This window comes from Cydia splendana, chromosome Z (genome assembly GCF_910591565.1).
Source record: "Cydia splendana chromosome Z, ilCydSple1.2, whole genome shotgun sequence".
Lineage (NCBI taxonomy): Eukaryota > Metazoa > Arthropoda > Insecta > Lepidoptera > Tortricidae > Cydia > Cydia splendana.
Window position 1 is genome coordinate 31,911,822 of NC_085987.1, and position 25,535 is coordinate 31,937,356.

Below are 25,535 nucleotides of genomic sequence, written 5' to 3' on the forward strand. Positions count from 1 at the left end.
ACATACTCTTATATATATATATATATATATATATATATATATATATATATATATATATATTCTTTATTTTTCTTTAAAAACCACTTTAAGACTACATTACGTACCTAACACACACACAAGTTATTATAAAAGTTGCCTTATAAAGGTTTTTAATTTGTACAGTAGTAAACTTTAGTTTAAAATAAGGACCGTCCATACATTACATTCCATTAGATTAGTAGGTAGGTTAGCAAAACAATGTTTTTTTAGGTGAGTACCTAGGCTATCGAATTAAGTTATTTTTAAGAGACATCAAAAAATGCTGAAGTGAAATGAATACCCATTTCCTATAAAGTGAGTATAGTTGATTCAGGTCAGATTAATGTCCCGTATAAACCTATTAAATTTGCTCTTGAATAGGACGTCGATGTTATTAGCGTTCGCTTGCTAACTTGGTAATCCGAATCTTGAATCTTTATAACAAATTGATAGTTCCCTAGCTCGACGTCAAATAGAATAGAGTCGCCTCGGCCTGATGCTATTGGTTCAGATGCTAATCTCTGATGGTATAATACCTATAATTGGGGCTCATGCAATGAATAGCTTTACGTATATACTGTACGATATTATGCTGATGTAAGTATGCACGGTCAGCAAAACGCTAAAAATCTCAATCTCTCAATAAATACTATATTTACATCGGTCTGGAATTGAGGAAGACCGAGTTTTGCAAGAAGACAGATTATGCCGCTTTCCACATTTAAAAAACTCTTGTAATCGGCTATAACTTATGAGATATTTGTGAAACTAACTCCTCTGACCAGTTACACTAGTAAGAGTGACAGCTACATATCGATGTGATATGACACTTTAAAAAAAATAGTGACTCTGACGAGTCTAAATAATAAGCCCCCTATTTTGGTTGGCCCAATGGATGATGTATTATTATTTGTTTGTTAATTTTAAAGTGGTTGTAGTTTAGTTATTTTATAATCGTTATTGTACCTACTCTTGTGGCAATATGTACTTAAGCATTGAATGTAAAAAATACTAAAATTAATTGAGTTTTGATAATTTTAAACCTAGGGGTAAGTAACTTTAGAAAAATACTTAGTTTCAATCATGTGGTTTCTATAAGTCTATTACCTACTCAATGCATTTTCTCAATAGATGACAGTCAGCATCAATATTAACGGATGAAACCACGCACAAAACTAATTACCACTTACTTCCAAGTAGGTATATTACATATATCTCTACAGTTCACGTTTAAAAAGTATATGTTATGATCTAATAGCAAAGATAATTAGAAATAAAATGTCTCATATAGAGACATACATATATTTGTTAAGCTGTTAGTGAATGGTACTTTGGTACGTGTAGTCTGATGATCTGCTACTTTGATGCGGACTGTACTCCCCTGAATAACTACTCGTTCGATGGATGGCCATCGGAGCCTTTGATATGACGTTCCTCAGACATTTCTTAGGAAAATGAAAAATGTTCCACGGAATCAAATCACAGTGACATTTACACTTCGAGAAATAAATTTTAGTGACTGAATCTAGATCTTGATATCATCGCATAGAATACGACGAATTATTCGTATAATATAAACATTTAGGTCATGGTACCTATTTATATTTATAAATAGGATAGTGTAATTCTTAGCTACTTAGGTATTTAACAAGTAAATATTTGGATATTCATACATATTGACTATTTAATAATGTGTACAATTTGTAGCCCTCAGGAAGTCCGTCCAATAGTTAAGACTAATGACTATCAATCACGTCCATTGATAGTCCTTGATATGTAAGTTTACAAATATACATATCATGTTTAAGTCACGTTTTAATGTAAACTTAGGTATAAGTACCTATATTAATAAATACTTGTAATAAATGTTTAATTATTAATATATTTGTTTGAATGGAAACATCTCAATTCAACTAACCGGTATTACTAATAATCCATCCAGACACGCTTTCGGTGATGATGATGTTTCTTCTTCGGATGGTACTCGTATTCGTCTAGAAGTTTTTGCAGCCTTCTCCTTATCATTTTCTGTTTGTGTTTCTCCAGTAGCTCTGAATACGCGTCCGAAAACGGCAGAATGTTTATAGCTCCGTCGGGAGATACTAGACCCTCCACACCTGGAACTAAGCCTCTTTGAATCGCAGGTATTGCTGGTCCTGGCAGTAAATTCGGTGGGAATGCCGGAGACCCCAAGGGGATAGGTGCGGGTGCAGCGTACGGTGGAAGAGGCATTAGTCCTGGCATCGGTGGAGGCAGTGCTAGAGGCCCCGGCATTGGTAAATACATCGGCATTGGCACGGGTAGCGGCATTGGCGGCGGAAGCAACGGCATCGGTAGCGGCACTGGCGGCGGAAGCGGAGGCAAAGGCAATGGCATTGGTGCGACATCAGGTTTTGGAGCGTAGCAATAATCAGGAATTTGTCTAGGGTACCAGTAAAGTGGCTTGCAAGGATCTTCGCCCCTCAAGTGAGGTTTAGATGGAACCAAATTGAGGGGGTCCATGTAAGTTAAACCAAGTATGGAACATGATACTACTTTCATCAAGACATTCAAGACAGTCAAAGATGCAATCTAAAAAATAAATGAAAATTTTAATAATATATTATATACTTATATATATATATATATATATATATATATATATATATATATATATATATATATACGTGTGTGTCTATGCAAACATGTAATAGTATAAATAGGTATCACGCCTTGCTTACTACAATAAGTAGGTATTCTACTCTTGCGGTTGGTTTTATTCATTAATATTTTCCTTTTTAAAACTATTTTGTGGATTTTATTTTATAATAATCGTCATTGTGTAGTAATTATGTAGACAGCTTGCCCTGACATGTAGGCACATATCTGTTACCGTATGTATGTAGATACTATTTAAGTTTCCTCACCTTACCAGCACGGTCCATGGCTATTACGAAACCACCACAAAGCACGTCTGCAGTACTACAATAGAAGTGGGCTCTTTTTAAACTATTTTTTACTATGCACAATGTATGTAGGCAAAAAGTAGGTTTGTTTTCTCTTTTATAACGTGGGTGAATGAGGAAAAAAAGTGAAAACATAACTAGGCGTTATGACAGGATCCTTGCCTAGTGGTTATAATTATTGGTTGGTTGGTATGTTTTTTTTTAGTTATAATTATTTATAAGTAAGCAGATAAAGGGGGACATAGCATTAGGGGGTGACTGCTATATCGTCGGGTGAGAATACGTTTGTGCCATACGCCACTTACATATAGTTATTGGCCGCTCCATAGTAATAGGCCACTCTTAACAATACTTAACACTTCTATAGCCTTGTTTCTTTCTGATTTGTTAAGAGTGGCCATAACGTTTTAAAGGAATTATCCCATTGTTTTATAAGGAAAGCATCACGTGATCGCCTGTCATGTCATAGAAAAGTAAGCGCCGGAAGCTCCGGCCCGGACACGGCCTGGTCTAACGTGAGTCATCCTTTACTCTTGTAAGGATTTTTCGACGAGTGAAAGCTCGTTATTAATAATTGTATGAAGTGTTTTTTGTATACCTACTTAAAACATCTTTTTATTGCATCATATAGAAGATGCCGTTGTTACTTTATAAGCACTCAAAGTCATATGATATTTTTGGCAGCAAAAGTGCGGATGTAATCGAGATACGTGCGGACTAAGAACTACGGTGGTCCACGTTTGTATGGAATAAAAATATATGTTTAATCTACTCCACAATGCTCCCTATTAGGTTCTATTACAAGTAAGGAGTAGATAGATTTACTATGTGACAATTTATGACTCATTTGCTCATAATTTACTGGTCGCTACATTGCTCTAGCTAGAATGAGATATCTCATACAATAAAATCTCACAGCAATCTCACACACACATTAATCCAAAAAAAGGCCGGTTTATGTTTTAATTACTTCTAATGTATAGCACTATCCCTGTCGGCTATTTAGGGTTGTCAAAACTCAACTCTTTATCTTATCTGTGATTGTGCACGCAAGACGTCAAGTTGTGCCAACCCTAATAATTGATCGGAGCAATGCTGGGCCGAACGGAGTCGAGAATGCCCGAAAGGAGGAGTGTCGCCCTACTGACATTACTACAATAGGGGGCTCTTTTGTAAACTATTTAAACATACACAATTCACGTAGACAGAAAGTAGTTTTGTTTTCTCTTTTATAATAATTATAATAGTAGTTGAATGAGGAAAAAAGTGAATACTCAAGCAGCTTAAAATAACTGAGGTTTCTCTTATTAATTCACTATAAAGTCAATTTTAATTAAACACAACGTCTGATGGCGTTATTCTTAAACGCGTTACTGGCCTGAAATAACTATGCATCGTTTGTCTTTACCTACTTGTAAGAAAGGGATAAAACATAATTTAACTAAATCAGGCCCGTATAGTTTTATGAATACGGGGGTTAGTTAGTGTTTCATAGCCTTATTCTAATGTACCTCTAATAGTCAATTTTTCACCTTTATATTGCATGGACCTAAAGGTGATATCAGACGGTTCACTAGAATGAATGTTCATTTAATTTAATGACTCTCAGTTTTGTTGATTTTTGGAACAAGTTTGATACAAAAAGTTATCCATGGTCCTTTGTGATTGATATGTTTATTACTCTCAGCGCATCTGCTTGGTCTAGGTATATAAGTAAACGAGTGGCTGACAAGTGATGTCAAGATGAGATAAACGACATCAATGTGTAAAAATCGGCCTCTGTGATAGGGCCATTGGCATGTAAAAATATATACACAATAACTACAATAGGTAATAAAATATAAACCTTTTATTCAAATAAGTTATTTACAAGAATTTCATTATACATATAAGCTTTTATCGCTGAGTGTACTTTATTTCAGCACTCAACTAAACTCATACTGTAATAATAAATTAACGCTGCAAAGAATTAAAAAAAAAGCTCACATTCCTGCTTCCTCAGCCCTAGAACCCTGGGAGCTTGTGGGCGGTCAAGCAGACGACTAAATGATGCACTCTAAGATAAATATAGTGGACAGTACAGAGTTACTTTAATCTGACACTAAGTTTGTTTTAGAAATCATTGCAGCATTGATGTAACATTTTCTTACAGGTATAGATAGGTTAACACAGGTGTAGAGTCAGTGCGGAAAAAGAAGAGTCGTGTGTGACATGTATGGGGCCCAATATATTGCACGACTCTTCTCTTTCCGAACAGACTCTACAGATGTAGTGCATAATCCAAATACGATAGTAAAGGATTATGCATCATAATATTGTTATTAGTGTGTGTGTGTGTGTGTGTGTGTGTGTGTGTGTGTGTGTGTGTGTGTGTGTGTGTGTGTGTTATTATTTGTGTAACGTTTTCTTAGATACCTAGTACTTTATGATAAATTACAAAAATATATTACACACATGCTCAGTCAGCAAGTCATTGCAACTATATAATATCTGAGGGCATTTAGGTTAATCTGATATGTTAATAATTATTACTGAGGTTTCGAATTCGAAATGCTAACAATATCTCCATTGTGTATTTTCTTCCAGCCTTTTCGTTCATGCCGACGGACTTTGCTTACAAGTTCCTTCCACTTACTTCCACTCTTTCCGCTACGGTGGCGTTTTCTTTTATTATTCTTGTCATCGGATGAATGAATATAAGTCATTGCAACCTTTTTTATCATATCCGCGCTGATTTGTGACACAGGCTGTTGATACACGGCTACCGGACCAAAGTTTGGCATGTCCCTTACTGATGGAACACTGGGGAAGTTATTGACATCCTTCTGAACGGATTCTATCATTTCTTCATAAGGCGTTAACTCGCGGGGGACGGTTTGCTCATCTACTGTCATTATCGTCTGGTAAGCCGGGTTAAACGAATATTGATAATGTAATGGTCCCGACGACATGTGATCGGTTCGCTTGGGGAAGCGTACAGGAAGCCTATTGCGGATAAGTTGCTCGTACATGTCCGCGCACTCCTCGGGCAGGTGGAGCGGGTGCCAGTAGAAAGGGTCACAGTCGTGCACGCGACGGTAGCGCTGCTCGAAGTCGAAGTCATCCCTGTAGGTTAGCCCGACCACCGAGCCGCCAGCGCCGTTCAATGCCACTCCGAGCGTCATGCCGATGAAAATGAATTTAATCTGAAATCCAAGTTTTGTAAGCTATAAGCTTAGGTTATGTTAAAAAATGCGATATGAGATTATGCATTCCAAGTGCAAAGGCACGAATTACGAAATTCGTAATTCGTGCCTTCGTTCATTCGTGCATTGGTTCTTAAGGCACGAATTACGAATTTCGTAATTCGTGCCTTTGCACTTGGAATGCATAAATTATACAATTATACATCAATCATCAAACTGACATGACCTACAGTTGGACCTATGTATATTTGGAACAGTCCCGTAATTTCTTCATGATCTCACGCTTAGATTCTGACTTGAGGATAATGGTCTATTGGGACAAGTCAGTACTTATAACCATTTAAAAAAAATAAAATGAAATTACCCAAATGGGTCCAGTCATCGTTGAGAAATTATAAAAGAAAACAACGAGTTGTACTCCGGGAGTGCCGACAGAAGTGAAAACTCAATGACTAGTCCAAAATGTCTGCAGCACTATGTATAATTGACCCATCCTCCTTTCTATTGAAAAACTTTAGTTCCGAAATTGCTGGTCAGTGAGCTTGTTTAAAATTCAAAATTCAAATTTGTAGCGTTAATTGTTTAAAATTCGAATAGAAATTGTAAAGTTACCTTGCAGACCTCGCATCTAAATATATTTGGTCATGATATTTTGAGTTTTATTCACCAGTACTAGAGTTCACTTTTATTAGCGATTTCATCAAGATGTAGCTTTATTGAATTATATTTGAGTGATATAAAGTTAGAATGTAACTGTGAGATCATCGTATTTCAACCCGTACAAGATTAGAACCTTTTTCATGTAGTGTGAGTTTTTCTTTATTGATTTAAATGCCATCTAAATGAGTGGCCATCTAAACCTTACGGTCACGTGATCGCCTTACGCTGTCTCGAGTTTATCATTTTTTCCCCACCTCAAAAAGTGTCCAGCGCCGCTAAAGAAGTTATCACTTCAAAAATAAAGATCCGACCATCTGGAAACCTAACTACATACTATCATACGTATCTAAATGTCGATGTCGTATTAGTCTAGTCGACAAGTTCAATATGGTGAAAAATTTACTACACTAGTAGTTCGCCCCGAACTGAGAACTCGCGGTTTGCCAAAAATTATATAAAGCGATTGACTTTGTTGCACCTACTTACTCGTATAATTCGTCATAAAATAGTATAAAATAATTTTCAAGAAAAAAAACCGACTTCTATGGGGGCCGGTGAAAGATTATTGTACATAGATGGTGCACTACTACCACTATGTAGAAAAGGAGGTAAAACCACCCACTTTTCTAGTAGGTAGCATTTCGTTTCTGTAAGGGTCGCAGTTTTAGCCTCACGAACCCACTTCTCTGATAGCAGTTCGGTTCTGTGAGGATTGCGGTTCGAACCTAACCAAAACCACTTTTCTAGTAGTATTTCGTTTCTGTAAGGCTCGCAGTTCTAACCTAACCTAACCCACTTTTTTTCGGTTCTGTGTGGATCGCAGTTCAAACCTAACCTAACCCACTTAACGGCGCGTGCGGTGCGGTGTACGGGGGTTTGAGCGGGAGGGGTTAGAAAGTTTGGCATCATTATACTTTATACCTACATTTTATGGTAGGTAATCAATGTAGTCATTGAAGAGTTCTGTTCTGATCATCATCAGCAGTTCCACTTCATCTAATGCGACAGTTTTTAATGTAAATTCTTGGTTTTCTGACGAAAATACACAAATCTCTATACGCATGCCTTTAAGATTTGAGGAGTTCCCTCGATTCCTCATGGATGCCATCATCAGACCTCGAGCTTGACAAAAATGTTGCTTAAAAACTTAACTTGCTTAACAAACATAACGAAGAGGACAAATCGCCAAACGTGAACTATGCGTCGTTGAAGAGTTCCGTTCTGATCATCATCAGCAGTTCCACTTCATCAGATGCGACAGTTTATAATGAAAATGCTTGATTTTCTGATGAAAATACAAAAATCTCTATACGAATGCCTTTAAGATTTGAGGAGTTCCCTCGATTCCTCGTGGATCCCAACATCAGAACTCGAGCTTGACAAAAATGTGGCTTAAAAACTTAACTTTCTTAACAAACATAACGAAGAGGACAAATCGCCAAACGTGAACTATGCTTCGTTGAAGAGTTCCGTTCTGATCATCATCAGCAGTTCCACTTAATCAAATGTCATCAAATGTCAATGTATATGCTTGATTTGTTGATAAAACACGTAAATCACTATATGTATGCCTTTAAGATTTGAGGAGTTCCCTCGATTCCTCATGGATCCCATCATCAGAACTGAGTTTTGACAAAAACGGGACTAATCTGTATGCATATACATATAATCAAAAAAATAATCTTCAAAATCGGTCTAGTAATGACGGAGATATGGAGTAACAAACATTAAAAAAATCACAATCGAATCTCCTCCTTTTGGATTTGGAAGTCGGTTAATAAATGAGGGTGCCACTTTCTACGCAGCTGTCACATTTTTGACGTAAAATGCTTACACATGGCAACGATTTATAGTCTGTCAAGCTATTTCCGTCAGTAGAAAAAAGCGGCTAAAAAATGTAGGCGCGAAGGGTTATCGTCCCATAAAATTTTTGAATATCGCGCCTTTTCTACTGACAAACTTGTTTGACCGACTATAGTATGGAAATTTTAGAGTTCCATTTTATTTTATTTCTACTATTTTATGTCCCACTATAGGCGGCAATGGATCAAAAATCGCGTGGATATATTACAAGGTCTGTGGAGCCCTTAACTGATACTGAATCTGTGGTTGTCAAAAGTCAAATACCTATATTATGTTTATTTTTATCTTGCTAATTATTTCGAAATGGTAAATTTAAAAACGATATTATAAAAGTGCAAGCCGAGCACTTTCATTTGATACCAAACTCGACCATACTTTCTTGCAAAAAGATGACCAGAATAGCAAGACCCCTCACCAATAGCTTTTTAGCCTTCTAAGCTCTTCTAGCTCAATAACCCCTTGATCGGCCTGCTCATAATTTAATGACTAAAATATAATGCCCTCAACTACACGTTTACCCAATTTCATTTAAATTAGAACAAAACTTAAGTTCTTGAGTATCAAACTATCCTCTGATAGTTCAGCTTAAAAACATCGAAATGCCGGGACGTGCCCCTAGCCAGCCGCGTGTCCCAAGTCGAATGTAAGAACTTCGTTCGCTTCGCTCGCTCGTTCGATAATAATTTTCACTATTATTCTGAAATTTATTTTAAACAATGTATTAATTTTATTAAACTTTTAATGACGTGATCTTGTTAGTATGTATATAGGTAGGTAGTTATAAGAAGGGCTCCACGAGCCATAATAGTTTTACGCCAATTAATTTGTTTTTTTTTTCTATACTTACAATTTGATGAATTTTCAAGAAAAATGTGTTAGGTAATTAATAATTATTAATCACCATCAAGCAATTGCCTAACTAGTTGAAAAAATAATTTAAAGATAATTTTCTAACAGTATAGTAAATTCTTTGACATGTTTAAAATACATCTTTTTTTCAAATCTTATAAATTAATATTTTATACCTTTCAAATAAATTTAAAGTTACGTTCGTGGTTTTTCATGCCACATGTGCATCCCGAAAATAAGGCGCGGAGGGTTATTTTCAGCGTTAAATTTAAATTTAAGGAATTGGATTTATTTATTGGAAATTTGCTCTTCTTTATTCTTTTTATTATATTATTTTTGTGGTAATTTCTAAAATGTTAATAGTTTATGAGATAGGTATAGGCCAAAACGAAATACTATTTTGTTTCATGTTTATTTTTTTATAACTTTTCAAATTTTTATATGCTAATAAACGCTTCGAGTAAGTACATTTTTCTAGACATTCTCCTGAATCCAATGAGGTATCAGACGTATTTTTAGGAGCAGTATCTGTATTTTTCATCATTTTGTACTTTACGACTAGACAATAGGGATAGGTACTAAATAGAAAAATACTTACGGTCATATTTTTGAAGAAGTGTTTGATTTCTGTGTCGTAAGTTGGCTTTATTTTCTGCTACTGAAAGCGATTGAAGAATTGTTTCATAACACCAGCGTTGCGCAGGGCGCCGATTGCGGCTTGTCGCAGGCCTTGCCGGGCTGCGCCCGCGCCTCCCCTCGCCCCCGCGAGCTGCCCCCGTCGAACAAAACTACGAAACGAATCTTCTATTTATTAGGAGTTTGTAGCTTACTAACATAAGCGTGTAAATACAACGCAATATTCGGATAGGTTACGTTAGCACTCACTAGCGTTTCTATTTACAAACTATGTATTTGAATAATTAACTGCCGTCCACGGACTTCATAAGTTTATAGAATTCGAATAATACCGTGACATTTAGGTATTTCCAATCATAATTAGCCTTTATCACCGAACAATAGGAGACTAGAGAAACGGTCGGTGTTGTAAATCAAAGGGCTGTGTCTCACACCAGTTACCATTTTATATTATTCGTCCATGAAAGCAACCAAATACCTATCTGAACAGGTCTTTTAAAGACGTGTTTAGTCATGTAAAAAATCCTAAAATCCTATAAATCAGCGGTTCTCAAACTTTTTTGGTGACGGAACCCTTTTGGAAAGCGAAATATTTGACGGAGCCCCAAATTAAAAATTTTCTTACGTCACTGGCGACCTCTAGGTACCTATAGAAGAGCTGGTTTTTTTTTCTAATATTACAAGTATTTTCGCGGAGCCCCTACAGAGGCTTTGCGGAACTCTAGGGTAATTATAGGAGTAAAAGTAGATTACGATATCCAGGGTAAAATTTTAACCACCAGTCATACTCCTGTAAAAACTCTCCGATTCTCCGAGCACTCAGGACGATTAACGCGTTCTTGTCATCAGCTCCTGACTGCGATGTGTTTGCCAGCAGATGGGTGAATGTGTGTCGTGAATGTCTGAAATACTGTGAGAGGATGGATGAATGATACTTTTTGATTTATTTTCTTTTCTGTTGTTTAATCTTATTGTTTGACATGAAATTGTATATTATTCGTTGCATATTTTAAATCACTTGACATTTTTAATTTATATTATTTGCATGACTAAATTATAATTCAATAATTATGCACAATTTTTTTTTTTTGCTATTTGCATGTATAAATTTGCCAGCGCTTTGGTGCGAACTGTAATGCTGTGTAAATATATTGTAATAAATAATAATAATAATAATAATACTCTGCGTAGTGACTTTATAGGTCATACTGAACAACTTTCATTATGGGGCCAATGCCGAAATCGGGAAATAAAATTTGGCTGTCCCATAGAAATTAGTGGTACCCTGGTGGTATCATATCCCATAGAAATGAGCCGGAATGAATGAAATAGCCAAATTGTTACATGCGCAGGTCACGTAAACCAAAATCGTATTCGGAAATGTTTTGTTTAACGCCTATATTAAGTACGTATTTAAGTTTTCTTATTCTGAAAAAAACCCAAAATAAACATTGAAATTGAATAAACTTACTTCATAACTTGAGGATTGGTTTCATTTTTCAGTTGAATGGATGGCCACCGAAAGACTTTTATGACGACCGGTAAAAAGACATGTGGTAGTCTTTTGACGCAGTTTTTCTCTAGAAATAAAACGTTATGGTATTTTCACATTACATTAGGTACATGCCTTAGTATATGTTTTGCGGAGTGCGGAGCCATCGGTACTTAATTTTGCTGTAAACAGGCGAATATTCATCGATTCCTTAAGAGGTCTATTACCTAGTGGTAATTTTTCCATACAAACGTTCTCGGTATTTTCCTCTCCCGATTCTGGCCCTAGATGAGTAATTTTTTTTATATGAGTTCAAATTACTAGTGTCTGTGTCTGTATGTTTTGCTTTTATTGATATCCTTGTTTTTATAAGAACTAGGTTGCTTCAAATAGCGCTAAATACAGCCACATATATAGTAAACAGACGCCTAGAAGTAAACATACAAAATTGGCAACAATAAATATCAAAACGGCCAGACACAGATAATTTCTTTCTCATTCCGTTCCCAAAATTTCGTTACGATTGGTTAAGTTTTGGAGGAGGAAAATGTCGACAACAAAACCTCGTTTTAGGAGCTTGCCCGTCAGCGCGACGGAGATATTTACCTATAATTCTCAAAACTGAGAAGGGGTTCAGCTAATAGAGTCGGGCCAAGAAAAGTCTGCAGCGGATTTGATAGCCCACGCAGTGCAAGTTTTATTTATACGACATAATTTCATAGAAGTTTGATGTTTAAAAAACACTTGGGCTATCAAATCCGCTGCAGACTTTTCTTGGTCTGACTCTATATCCTCTTTATAAAGCCTACTACGACAAATCTGACAACTGACGTAAATAAATGCTGCTGTGCATTATCTACCTACTTAATGCCTAAGAGAATTTATCTTTGCTCGGGCGTTCGATATTCAAAATGTCATATTAGGTTTTAATTGTTTGGTGGATTTAAGTACATCAGTGAAGTCCGTGTTACGCACGCTTTTTATAACTTTTGATGAAAAAATAAAACCGGCCAAGTGCGAGTCGGACTCGCACACATACGAAGGGTGCCGTACCATTATCTATAAAAACGGTCACCCATCCAAGTACTGACCCCGCCCGACGTTGCTTAACTTTGGTCAACAATCACGTTTGTTGTATGGGAGCCCCACTTAAATCTTTATTTTATTCTGTTTTTAGTATTTGCTGTTATAGCGGCAACAGAAATACATCATCTGTGAAAGTTTCAGCTGTCTAACTATCACAGATCACGAGATACAGCCTGGTGACAGACGGACGGACGGACGGACAGCGGAGTCTTAGTAATAGGGTCCCGTTTTACCCTTTGGGTACGGAACCCTCATCATCATCTCAGCCATAAGACGTCCACTGCTGAACATAGGCCTCCCCCTTGGACCTCCATACGTGCCGGTTGGAAGCGACCCGCATCCAGCGTCTTCCGGCGACCTTAACAAGATCGTCTGTCCATCTTGTGGGTGGACGTCCTACGCTGCGCTTGCTAGTCCGTGGTCTCCACTCGAGCACTTTTCGACCCCATCGGCCATCTTCTCTGCGTGCAATGTGGCCTGCCCATTGCCACTTCAGCTTGCTAATCCGGTGGGCTATGTCGGTGACTTTAGTTCGTCTACGGATCTCCTCATTTCTGATTCGATCACGTAGAGAAACTCCGAGCATAGCCCTCTCCATAGCTCGTTGAGCGACTTTGAGTTTTGGGGTACGGAACCCTAAAAAACTAAAAATTAACTATACATTCCGTTTCCTTAAATGTACTTAGTCACTCCGAAGTTAACGGAGTTTAAAAAAAAACACCGTGTAGGAACCTATATAACTATAAAAAGTTAATTATTATAAAAAATGTCTTAATACTGACCTGTTACGTTCTTTGCAAGAAATAATTGACTTATATTGAAACCGGAACAGGAATAAAATAATCCACTGAACAACAATAAGACGTGAAAATGCATTTTTAGATATGATTAGAAATCCTTAGATTTCAAATAATTTTACTAGAGTAATAAAAATGTGTTAATAAAATCGAAACATAAAAATAATAATATTGGTACACGTATAAATGTATTGGCTATGATTGTGTAGTCAATATACGGCAACCCAGTAAAATTAAAACCCGCGAAATAAATCTGAAAATAATAAACATTAAAAAAAATATGCTGTTTGAAATAGCAAAAATTACCTACTCTTGTAAAATGCATTTTGTGTTTAGCAATACGTTCTATTTTGTGCGGGCCATACTGAAAGTTTCTGGATTCTGATATATGCGACGACTTATTTTTTCTAAGTGTCCAGATCCAGGAATTTTCAGTATGTCCCAAGTAACATTTATTTTGTTGAGCAAAAACTGCACAGTCTATTATTTGCACATATAGTTACGTCTCATATATTTGTGTTTCGGAAAACAATCAAAACCGTCCTTCTAGCTTAGTCAGTAGTAACCCTGTCTACGAAGCTGGAGGTCCCGGGTTCGAATACTGGTTAGGGGATTTATTTATGTGTTTATCGCGAATAGTTGTACTTATATATTTATCTATAAAAATATGTATATCGTCGCCATAGTACAACAAGCTTTGCTTAGTTTGTGGCTGGGTCGATCTGTGTTAAGGGGCCGGTATATGACGTTTTCGATTTAGACCTCACTTTGTAACCATAATTTGTTCAATAAATGTTTAATAATTGCATTAAATTACACGTAAATTTGTTCACGAAGAAACCGTGTACCGACTCTTCATGCCATTGTATTTTTAATTTGCTGTTATTCTCTACAAATCGACACTAAAAGTATCAAAAAATCAAAATATGGAGTTCCGTTTGAGACAGAAGCAAAACAATTTTGTCTTTGACAGTAATTGAATTATTGTATGATTCTGAAAGCTAGATAATTCAGCTACCAATTTATTAGCGATTTATATTTTTACTCACAAAGACAACACAGAAATTCAATCTCAAATGTAAACTTTCGAACAATTTCCATACATTGACGACATCACTCAAAATTCTTCTTCAAGTCAGATGCCCGTTGGGGCTACACCGGAGCACACGTGTACTTCCTCAAATGAAAATGACAGCTTGATTTTCTTGCTTTTGACAATTATATTGACATTAAATCATATACGCACACGAGAAAGTATACCAGTAGATAAATTGTATTTCAAAAAATAGGGTACATAAATATCAGCTCGCGTCTCATTTAAATTTGATTTGCTGTTATAATGGTTGAAAACCGCAGTAAACTATCTTAAAACAATACGATTACAGTCGAATTTAAGTATTATGTTCCTTCAAAACTCGCTTAAAATGAAAAAAGTTTAAAGACTCATCTTTACTGATTGGGATCAATTTTTATCATGCTGGTATCATTTTGCGTCAGTTTAAAAACGTATTTGACTTCTGTACGTCAATGAATTTTGATGACAATTGTAATCTTGTATTATATTATAGAACTTTTATCTTAAAATAATGCCTATTAACAGGAAGAGTTATGTAATTCGTATAAGTAATACCTGAAAGTCTTGTACCTAGATCTGTAATACCATGGATTGCGACGAATAAATGATAATGATTATGCGGTTCGTTCCGTCTATATGTATAATGCGTGTACGTGCTGTTCTCTGAAAATCTTCAAGAAAAAATAACGGCTAGACCAGCACTAAGTACTAGCGAGTTTTTGCGGCTTTGGAGACCGAGATGAAGCTTACAGGCCAATAGCGCTCTAGTTATTGTTATGTATACCTATGTATCGAATGTTTTATAAATTACCTTTAAAAAGCAATGTTTTATTTCGATTAGGTCTACATTTTGTGCATATTGCATATCTGAAGTATTTTCGTACCTACTAAACTTGAAACTTTCGTTGAAACTAAATAAAATAATTATTCCAAATGTACAGTCGCCTGCAATTTATGTTACACAACGAAGGCCGCAAAAATATCTGACACGATCTTATTTGTAGAACCATAAGACCATGTCACATATTTTTGCGGCCTTCGAAGAGTAGGGGTACCGTCATTATCACCAACTTTGCCCGCTTATTTTTTAAAACGAATTTCTCAAAAAACATCACATCATATGACTTTTTTTGCTCAGCACGTCCATTGTGATCAAACGCATCAGTTTATTTGAAAAAAAAATATTTTTTATCGTGTTTTTACTCATTTTTTTGCGTTTTAGAGAGCGGGCAAAGATATCCGGGGTTTTCGCCAACATTGCCCACGTCAATTTGGTATTCAAATACAGCTCGTATGATGATGATCTCTAAGGATCACTTAAAGGTTTTGGGCAATACTACCATTCCCTGTTAATAACTTAGCGATAAGTGTAAAAACTTAAAAATAAATTTGCTGGGCAATGTTGCCTACCCGTTTTTGCCCATTTCCAAATAAGGCTCGCCTAAGCATTTTACAAAGGCTAGGGTTGTCACTTTTGAGAAAATCTGTTACAATAGTTTAATGGCCAAAAATATGATTTTTGTTGTGTTTTTCATTCGTTAATGGGATAAAACATCTAAATAAAGGATAATAAGACAAATTAAATACAGTATATATTTATAAACTTATTTTAGTGTACAAACATAACCTTCTTTTACTTGCGAAGTTGGGTAAATTAGATGAAAGTGACAACCCTAATCCGTTTTTGGTGGTGGCCAATGTTGGTATAGATGCCAAATTACCGGATTACTTTGCCCACCGCTAAAACTTTTGTGTATTTAGGCCTTTTTAGTTTAAATCTCAATAGACATAATCTATGATTCATGTGTTACTCAAACCCGGAAATATTTGTCAAAGGGTTCTCAATTTTTTCTACTTGCATTCATTATTTATCAATTTTTTGCCCGCCGAAATATACCCTATATTAGACAACTCGCTCAAATTCTAAATTCCCAAGTCAAGTTATGCACAAGTTTGGTATATAGTTTTGTCAGAAATATAACCTATTTTCTACTAAAAATAGCAGGGTGGCCATAACTATTATAATTTTTTCTACATTAACGAATTTGTTTAAAATTGTCGTTTTGGGCAAAGTTTCCCTGGAGGCAAAGTTGGCGCTAATGACGTAACATATTATTGCAGGTGACTGTACATAAATGTTTCGGTGATTTTGAGATTATTTTTCAGGTTAGTTTACTAACAATCAAGTTATGCAGATACCGATTTCGTGAACGTATAAGTAGTACGGTACCGCTATTGTTTAGCGATACCGATTATTTTTGAAGGCAAAACTATACCGTTGAAATATAAAGATATTAAAATTACAGCAGGGACAACCATTTTTTATAGGTGTACCTAAACCATCATTGGCCGAGCGTTAGCAAAGGTCTCCGTTTCAGCTTGGGCAAAAATGCTTTTTTATGTTCTCCTTTGCAGATCACATTTCTCAACTGATTCTCGTGAACATTTGTAAGCAGGTTCGATAGAACTATTCTGTTTCGCTTTATCCGCCAAAATGGAATTGCCACCCTGCTGAAACTTTATTTATTTAAATTCCTATTGAATGGATTTTGCACCTTATGAAAAACCGTATAGAGTAGTAGGTAAATAACATTTTACATCTGACTTAATGACATCTTGTTTTATTCGCTTTAATTGTACAAAACGCGTATCTCGACAAAGCAATATTAGGTAGTAAAACAGTCAACAATCAAATTAATTAAATAGGTAAGTACGTCACGTGTGACATGAACAGACAAGGAAAGCAAGATTAAATGCATTGTTTCTCTTTCATCTTTCAATGGAACGCTTTTACCCTCAAAGGAGGCTGGTCAATACTAAACTAAAAGTCCAATCTTAAAAAAAACATGATGGGTCACTGACCTGTCCCAGTAAAGTGAGGTAGTGTGCGTGCAGTGCGCTTGTGTGTGAAATGGGGTAAATTGACAGAATCTGAAATTTTACCCACCGCTACTGTCGCCTTAACTAGTACTCAAATGTTTTTTTTAGTTAAAGTATGGTTTGAGCTTATTAAATTAATTAGTTTGCACCTTTACCTTTATAGGTACGAGTATAGACAACGTTAACCCTTAATTTGGCACAGTCAAGTATACTTAACACTTACTTTGAAAAAATTTAGGCATGTTATTTTTTACGTAAATTCCAAGTTTTTAATTTCTATATATCATTTATATTATAAAGAATAAAGAAAAAAATAAAACCTTACTGGCAACAATGTTATATGTTAGTAGTGAATCAACATAGTTAGTAGAAGGTCGACACTGCGTTCTATCCAGGTATTTGTTTATTTTTTTCGATTCTATTACGCGAAATTTTACTGCATATACTTAGGGTTTGCAATCCGGATCCGTAATGTATGAAATTATCCGGATCTGGATCCGGATCCGCGGATATTCCCATACATTTCGGATCCGTCGTGCAAACCCTACATATACTATTATTATATTTGATTATAGTATTACGTATACTTTACATATCACACCTATTCGCCAAGTCAAGTTATTTACGTGTAATAACAAGCATACACAACTGTTAAGTATTTTTGACAAAACAATACGTACAGTCACCTGCATTAATATGTTACACAACGAAGGCCGCAAAAATATCTGAAACGACCTTATTTGTAGAGCCATAAGAGCGTGTCACATATTTTTGCAGCCTTCGAAGAGTAAAATACTATTGCTGGTGACTGTACAGTGTATTAGAAATTAAGCAACCTGTTAAGCATTTTTAACATATCTTTATGGTATGAGATTTCGACCGCGCTTTAATGTCACAAATTTCACTGCCTACCTTTATATTTTGCCATAATAGAAGAGATTCAATGGTATAGTTTGATTCGCTATACATTTATAACTTAGTATGCAACAAAGCGAACGCTACTTAATGTCAATACACGTTTTTTTTATAAAACCCCGTTCAGTTTGGCGTATGGCTATACATTCAAGGAAACTAAATGGAATAGGTAGTTATATTTCATATTTTTTTATTCAATTCAATTCAAATATACTTTTATTCACCTACAGGTGGTATTGTGTATCAGTTTTTTTTTAATTCGAAATATTTAAATGCTGCATGTATAAATTCTTTTAGGTCTTTGCTTCGATTTAATGCCAAAAAATGTTTTCCTTGTCTTTGTTTCGATACCCTTTTTTGGAATTTGTTAAGTATATTTAACACACTAAGTTTGACGAGCGTACGTTTTTGTTAAAAATACTGTACATTCTATTTTCAGGAAATCTTACAATGAAATATTTTTTAAACATGTTTTAGGACATATTTAAAGGCATAATAATAAATAAATGTGCACATAAAAGTTAAAATCAAGTTTTTTATTTTCTGCCAAATTAAGGGGTAAAGATAGAAATCCATACTAATACTATAAAAAGAAGTCACTCTGTCTGTCTGATTTAGATGAAATTCGGTATAGAGATTGTTTGAGTCCCGAGGAAGGACATAGGATAGTTTTTATCTCAGAAATCATCCCTAAAGGGGTGGAATTTTGTATGGGGACTTAACAATAACTGCACAACAAACTTTGTCAATAGGAACTGTCCCGCCCGTGCGGTGTAGCACCGGCGCTGGTGCACGATTTAGTTGAAATTTGGTATAATAGAGATAGTTTGAGTCCCGGGGAAGGACAAAGGGTAGTTTTCACTCAAGAAATCACCCTTTAAGGGGGTGAAAAGGGGGGATGAAGTTTGTATGGGGAATCAACAAAACGCAGATTGAATAGAATAATAGCTACCTACCTAAATTAATAATTCCACGCTGACGAAGTCGCGGGCAAAAGCTAGTACTTAATAAATGAAGTGGAGATATTATTATGTTAGATTAGTTAGAGTATTGCTTCTTAAATATAATCGTACTTGGGCATTCCCGGGTGGCTGACGGATGACTTAGGCGGCAACTTTTAGCAATTGAAAGACCCCATGACAAGAAATATATTATTTATTTGTTTATTATTAAAAGGCACTAGTAACATTACGCACTTAAAACGTAGAGCTCTCTGAATTTGAAAAAAAAAATCCACAATTTTGTAGACCGGTAAAATTGTATGTATTGTAATTTGTAACGTTTTATAACTATGCCGGAAGGACGACTAATTTTTTTTTCTCCATACTCGAGTGACTCACTCTAGTGTATATTGTTTCCTAGTATCCATATTTAGTACAAATTTTCTTTACTTTGGGGTTAGGTGGATGTGTGTAAGATTGTCCCCCAATATTTATTTATTCCTTTACTTTTTATTTTAATAATAATGGCAGTTTATTATGAGAAGAGTACTATGAGTGAATACGGTTGAGGCGTATCTCGTTTGAAAACTCTTAAACGAAGCATGGATTTATTGTATGAAACCAAAGTTAATATAAAAGGCTGGCCAAAGAAACTGTATTTTTTTTAAACCACACGTCGAAGTTAAGCTCGCATTGAATTATTCTTGCCGTAATTACAGGTAAATAACGTTGCATACACAAGTTCTATTTTTTGTATTTATTTATTCTCCGTGAAATAAAGTTGTTGAAAGTAGGTAGAGTCAGACCGAGAAAAGTCTGCAGTTATTTAGATAGCCCACGCAGTTCAAGTGTTATTTTAAACGTCAAACTTCTATGAAATTATGACGTATAAATAACACCTGCACTGCGTGGGCTATCAAAATCGCTGCAGACTTTACTTAGTCTAACTTCTAATCAAAAGGTTTTATTTATTAAAAACTGTAAACGAAATATAGTTACTATCATCTGACAATTCCAGTTCCTCTTAGTAAAAAGAGTCTCTTATGCTGCCAATTTGCTGCCAGTTAATTCACTCCGTGGTTTGTTGCTCGGGCTGTGTCCAAACGTCCATGTGGCATCTCTTTTGCTTATATGACAAACGAAGGTGAAAGAAGAGCAAGTGATATGTCAGACGGGTGTCATTTTGAATCCCTAACAACGTTTGTCCTAAAGTCACTTGCTCTAACTGGTAGGTATGTCCTAATGGGCACATGCTCTAACGATCAATTGTCATAACGATTATTTTCCATAATGTAAGGTTCTGAAAAATGGTTAGGTTAGGGTTAGAACTGCGATTCTCGCAAAAAGAAAATATGCTTATAACATTAGGATAGGTTAAGTTAGGTTAGGGAAAACAAAATTAGGGTTTACCGTGTTAGGACAACTGATCATTATGCCAAAAAATATTAGGGAATGCAATGATAGGAGAAAAGACTTTAGGGATTCAGATATAGATCCGTCAGGATCGTAGCAAGTGCAAATCCGTGGTCTCTGCCCACCCCTCCGGGAAATTGGCGTGATTGTATGTATATACATATGTATGTATTGGCTTACACAGCCACGAAAAATGTTGTCACCCTACCTGACACTGCTTGTATAGTCTGTAATAGACTCGATGGCCAATGTACGAAGGTAGAGTCCGTCTTGAATATAACAAAGTGAAGCAGTGCCATTATAAACGTCATATTTTCATGAGACATTGTCACACTTTGTCATTGCAAAAGTCATGCAGAGTTAAATAGCTTGGTCCGAGTCCAGCGAATCAACTTCAGTAGGGACGCAAGTCCATAGGTTTTGCTTGTAGGTAAATATTGTTTTTCCACGAAGAGAAATCGAGAGATCAATGTACTTATTGTGTAACCAAAAAATCTAGAATTAGAGTTTACACTAATGAAATAATTATTGTGTTATTTACGATACAAGTAGGGAAAGTAGGAAATTCCCAACGAGTGTCGATACATTAAAACACGATCGACACGAGTTGCAAATTACCTATTCGCCCGTTTATCGTACAACGTTATACAGTACATATGACGCAACGTTTTACAGTACATATAGCAGGAGATCTAAGGTCCCGTTTTCTAAGGGGACCTTGCATTTTGGAGACAAAGCAAACCGCTTGGAACAGGTGTTCCTGGGGGTGACCTGAGCTGATTAAGCCCGGTTGCCAAGAGGTTCCCCCCAGCAGGTGGGCAAGGGAGGGGGGGTAAAAGTGCCTCCCGCGCGCCTCACTCTAAGCTTTATATCTGTATACATCTCGCAACTACTCTGTGACTATATTTTCACTCACCCATACAAAAAATTCGAATAATTCAAAATTCAAAAAAAAATCTTTATTATTATTTTTTTGAAAATCTTGTACAAAATTTATACTATGAGGATTTGCTCTAGAAAAAAAAAATCTGTGAATAGCCCAGCTATCCTACTATACAGAATAGTAAACTTGTCAAACATTTTTTTTTCATAACTCTGTTAAAAAAAATGTTTTGTGTCGCGCGGCGTACCTGCATTGTAAGAGCGGTATGCAACGTTTAGGATTTTTAAGTATATTTAGATGATTTCTGATAAGTTGTTATTCTTCTGGTGGTAGATTACATTAATAAATTACTTCTGGACGTGATATATAATCAAATATAAATTAAATATATAAATAAAGATGTTGGGAAAACTTTCGCTAATAGAGTTAAGTATTATAAATGTGATAAAATTAACATAGGAGATGTTTGACAAAAAATGCGGGTTAAAATAAGATATATATATTGTTCGTAATTGCCATTATATGCCCATGTGACTGTGCATTTTAGGTTTTTTTTAACGCAGTTGCACCTCCCTGCGCATTTTGTTTTGCAGCGGCAACGAATAAGCTCTAAACAAGCAGCAGCCGTCGCAGGTAGGCTTGTCCATATGGGCTCCCAATAACCATGTTGTTTGGACCAGCCCCAGTCAGCAGGGCATGGTGGCTGTTGTTGAGGGGCTATAATCTGTCCCCAAACATAGACCAAATCCTACACATGCGACACAACTGAAAACCGCCGTGTTGCCGAAATAATTTCTGCACTTTGTCAACCAGGTGCAGAAAACCCTAGAGTAAAAGCAAACCGCTCTATGTGCGTTCCTTGATATTGAAGGTGCTTTCGACAATACGCCCACAGAGACCATACTCAATGGTATGAAATCAAAGGGAGTAGACGAAACCACCAGATGGGTACATAGCATGTTCTCGAACAGAGTAGCCACTCTGACCATCAATACTATTTATAGAGCATGAATTTTATACCATCCCCACTATTATGGAACCTAGCAGTGGACCAACTTCTTGCAATCATGTCAGGCCAAGACTTTGATACACAAGGATATGCCGACGACCTTGTAGTCATCGTCAAAGGCCCTTGCCTCAACACAATATCCAACCTAATGCAAGGAGCTCTAAACACAATATCCATTCAAATGGTGTAGAGAAAATGACTTGTCCATTAATCCGAGCAAGACTGTAATAGCCATTTAACCATTCACAAGGAAACGGAAGCTCGATAAACTCACAAAACCAAGACTTCATGGACAAATAATACCGTTCTCGGCAGAGGTCAAGTATCTAGGGGTCACCTTCGACCAAAAGTTAACTTGGAACCCTCACCTGAGAAACATTATACAAAAAGCGAAAATGGCCATGTGGTCATGCTGTCGAATGGCAGGAGCAAGATGGGGCTTAAGACCCAAATTGCTATGTGGTTATACACAGCAGCAGTGAGGCCAATTGTCACCTACGCCTCCGCAGTCTGGTGTAACAAAACCAGCCAAAAGACAGCAATAGACACTCTAAACAGCCTGCAACGCACGGCTTGTTTAACAGTAACAGGCGCCTACTCCTCGACACCGGGAGCGGCCCTAGATGCACTGCTGGACATCATACCACTCCACTTGCAGGTGCAAAAGGAGGCAAAGCAGTGCGTCTACAGAATATGCACGCTAAACAGGCCAAAATGGCGCTCTCAGGCATTAACCAATCTAAAGGCCTGGGTTTTTGCGAATAGAACCCTTAGCATGCCCACTGATGACACGCAAACCGAATGTCATCTCACCAAACTGTACACAGTAGAAATACCTCCTAGAGACAAATGGATCTTCAACCAACTAAGACACCAGCATATCTACATCAACTCAGACAGCCCGGCTACTCCGCTGGCACTAGAATCCCTTGAGTCAAACTCAAAACTAGTCCAGAACTATAAAACAAACCTAAATGCACTGGCTTACTCCAACAAAGTTACACTTAGATGGGTACCAGGGCACTCCGACATTAACGGAAACGAAGAGGCGGACGAACTTGCTAGAAAGGGCGCAGACACACCCCTGGTCGGCCCAGAACCGTTCTGTGGAATCACAAAACGGGATGCATATTCTCTGGTCAGCAACTTAGAAAAAACGAGAGCAATCGCTTGGTGGAAGTTCGTTAAAGGACAAGAACACTCGAAAGCTCTGATCAAAGGGTTCAACAGCAAAACTGCTAAGGAGCTTTTAGGACTCAAAAGGCACAAAACCTACGCGGTGACCAGAATACTGACTGGAGACTGCAAGTTGAACAAACATATGTTTCAAATTGGCAAGAAACAAGATGCGACATGCAGGTTCTGTCAGGAGTCAGAGGAGACTGCAATGCACATTCTCTGTTCTTGTGGACCACTAATGTCAAAAAGAAGTACCTACCTAGGGCGACACGTAGTGCAACCCTATGAGGCACAAAACATTACGGCCCAAAGAATCTGGAACTTTCTGGATGCAACGGGCATTAGTAATGAACTTAAACGGCCGTCACAATAGATCAATGCTGGTCAATGCGCCACTCAAAGGCCCACAACACCACAATAATAATAATAATGTCCCGCGGGGGCCGCTTGTGGCGAGCTGTCGGTGAGTGGCGACACCGCGGACCCCTATTCCAGAGGGCCCTGTCATTTGGCCCTCGCCTCTGTGCTTGCCTTGATTGGCCGGCCAGAATGGAGTCGCAAGAGCGGGACCTATGCTCCAGGTTGGAAGAGTAAAATGTCATAACGCCGGCGGCCTGCTGAACGGATTACCGGGATCTGGCTACCGCAGGCTCACCTCTCGACAACCTCACAGCCACTCCAAAGTGTTGCCCTGTTGTCGCACTGTGCGTGCGGCCATTGCGGGGCCCACTCAATGAGTTGGCGAGTCACCACCTGTCATTTACAATTTTGAGACTGATTGTCACGGCAGGTGTCCGCTAGTCTCTCCCACAGCCCATTATCCAGTCCATCCAACTTTCAAATCTATAGCCCATGACCTTAGTTCCCATCGCAGCACAAAAGTGCTGCACTGCTATTGCAGCATTGCTTTTTGCACATCGCGGGGACCATCTCCGGATGTATCACATTGTGCGTTCGGGGATAGTATACACCACATGTATCCCTTGCTTTTAGATTGAAGTGCCTTAAAGGGCCTCTGCGCTGTTGGCTTCGGCCCCACGTACGCCTCCCAAAGGTCCGGGACCCCATGGTCCCGAGATATGGAAAAGACATACAAATAATAATGTTAATTTTATCACATTTATAATACTTAACTCTGTTGGCGATGGTTTTCCCAACATACTTATTTATATATTTAATTTATATTTGTATATATATCACGTCCAGAAGTAATTTATTAATGTAATCTACAACCAGAAGAATAACAACGTATCAGAAATCATCTAAACATACTTAAAAATCCTAAACGCTGCATACCGCTCTTACAATGCAAGTACGCCGCGCGACACAAAACATTTTTTTTTAACAGAGTTAAGTATGAAAAAAAATGTTGGACAAGTTTACTATTCTGTATAGTAGGATAAATGGGCTATTCACAGGTATTTTTTTTTCTAGAGCAAATCCTCATAGTTAAAATTTTTTAAAGGATTTACGAAAGAAAAAACGAAAAGATTTTTTTTGAATTTTGAATTTCTGTATGGGTGAGTGAAACTTTAGTCACTGAAATGAATTCTTCATCCTCGAATTACACGAAAAAGACACCAAGCTTGATATAGTTGCGAGATGTATGCAGATATAAAGCTTAGAGTGAGGCGCACCGGAGGCACTTTTTCCCCCCCTCCCCTGCCCACCTGCTGGGGGGAACCTCTTGGCAACCGGGCTTAATCAGC

At 37.0% G+C, this 25,535-nt stretch overlaps 2 protein-coding genes and 1 long non-coding RNA gene across 5 annotated transcripts in view; all 3 read right to left on the reverse strand.

Moving 5' to 3' along the window:
* LOC134804931 (uncharacterized) overlaps window positions 1–25,074 on the reverse strand; it is a 181,165-nt gene extending 156,091 nt beyond the window's left edge. Inside the window, exons 1-2 of the long non-coding RNA XR_010146190.1 lie at window positions 23,652–25,074; window positions 23,246–23,347 (exon numbers count right to left, since the gene is read on the reverse strand). This is a non-coding gene — a long non-coding RNA (uncharacterized LOC134804931). The remainder of the gene's footprint in view (window positions 1–23,245; window positions 23,348–23,651) is intronic.
* Window positions 939–3,084, reverse strand: LOC134804861 (uncharacterized). Of its 3 annotated transcripts, none has more exons than XM_063778159.1 (2): window positions 2,930–3,084; window positions 939–2,589 (listed from the first exon to the last, which is right to left on the reverse strand). In XM_063778159.1, the coding sequence occupies exon 2, from the start codon at window positions 2,557–2,559 to the stop codon at window positions 1,945–1,947; it is 615 nt and encodes a 204-aa protein (XP_063634229.1). In that variant the 5' UTR covers window positions 2,560–2,589; window positions 2,930–3,084; the 3' UTR covers window positions 939–1,944. The 3 variants fall into 3 exon arrangements, with proteins under 3 accessions (XP_063634229.1, XP_063634228.1, XP_063634230.1); XM_063778158.1 differs by having other exon boundaries at window positions 2,925–3,081; XM_063778160.1 differs by lacking the exon at window positions 2,930–3,084 and adding an exon at window positions 2,739–2,892.
* LOC134804887 (uncharacterized) lies at window positions 5,288–13,709 on the reverse strand. Its single transcript, XM_063778197.1, has 4 exons — window positions 13,517–13,709; window positions 11,628–11,736; window positions 10,119–10,308; window positions 5,288–6,148 (listed from the first exon to the last, which is right to left on the reverse strand). Exons 3-4 carry the CDS (start codon window positions 10,122–10,124, stop codon window positions 5,492–5,494), a joined length of 663 nt encoding a protein of 220 aa, XP_063634267.1. The 5' UTR covers window positions 10,125–10,308; window positions 11,628–11,736; window positions 13,517–13,709; the 3' UTR covers window positions 5,288–5,491.
* Window positions 25,075–25,535: the final 461 nt, after the last annotated feature.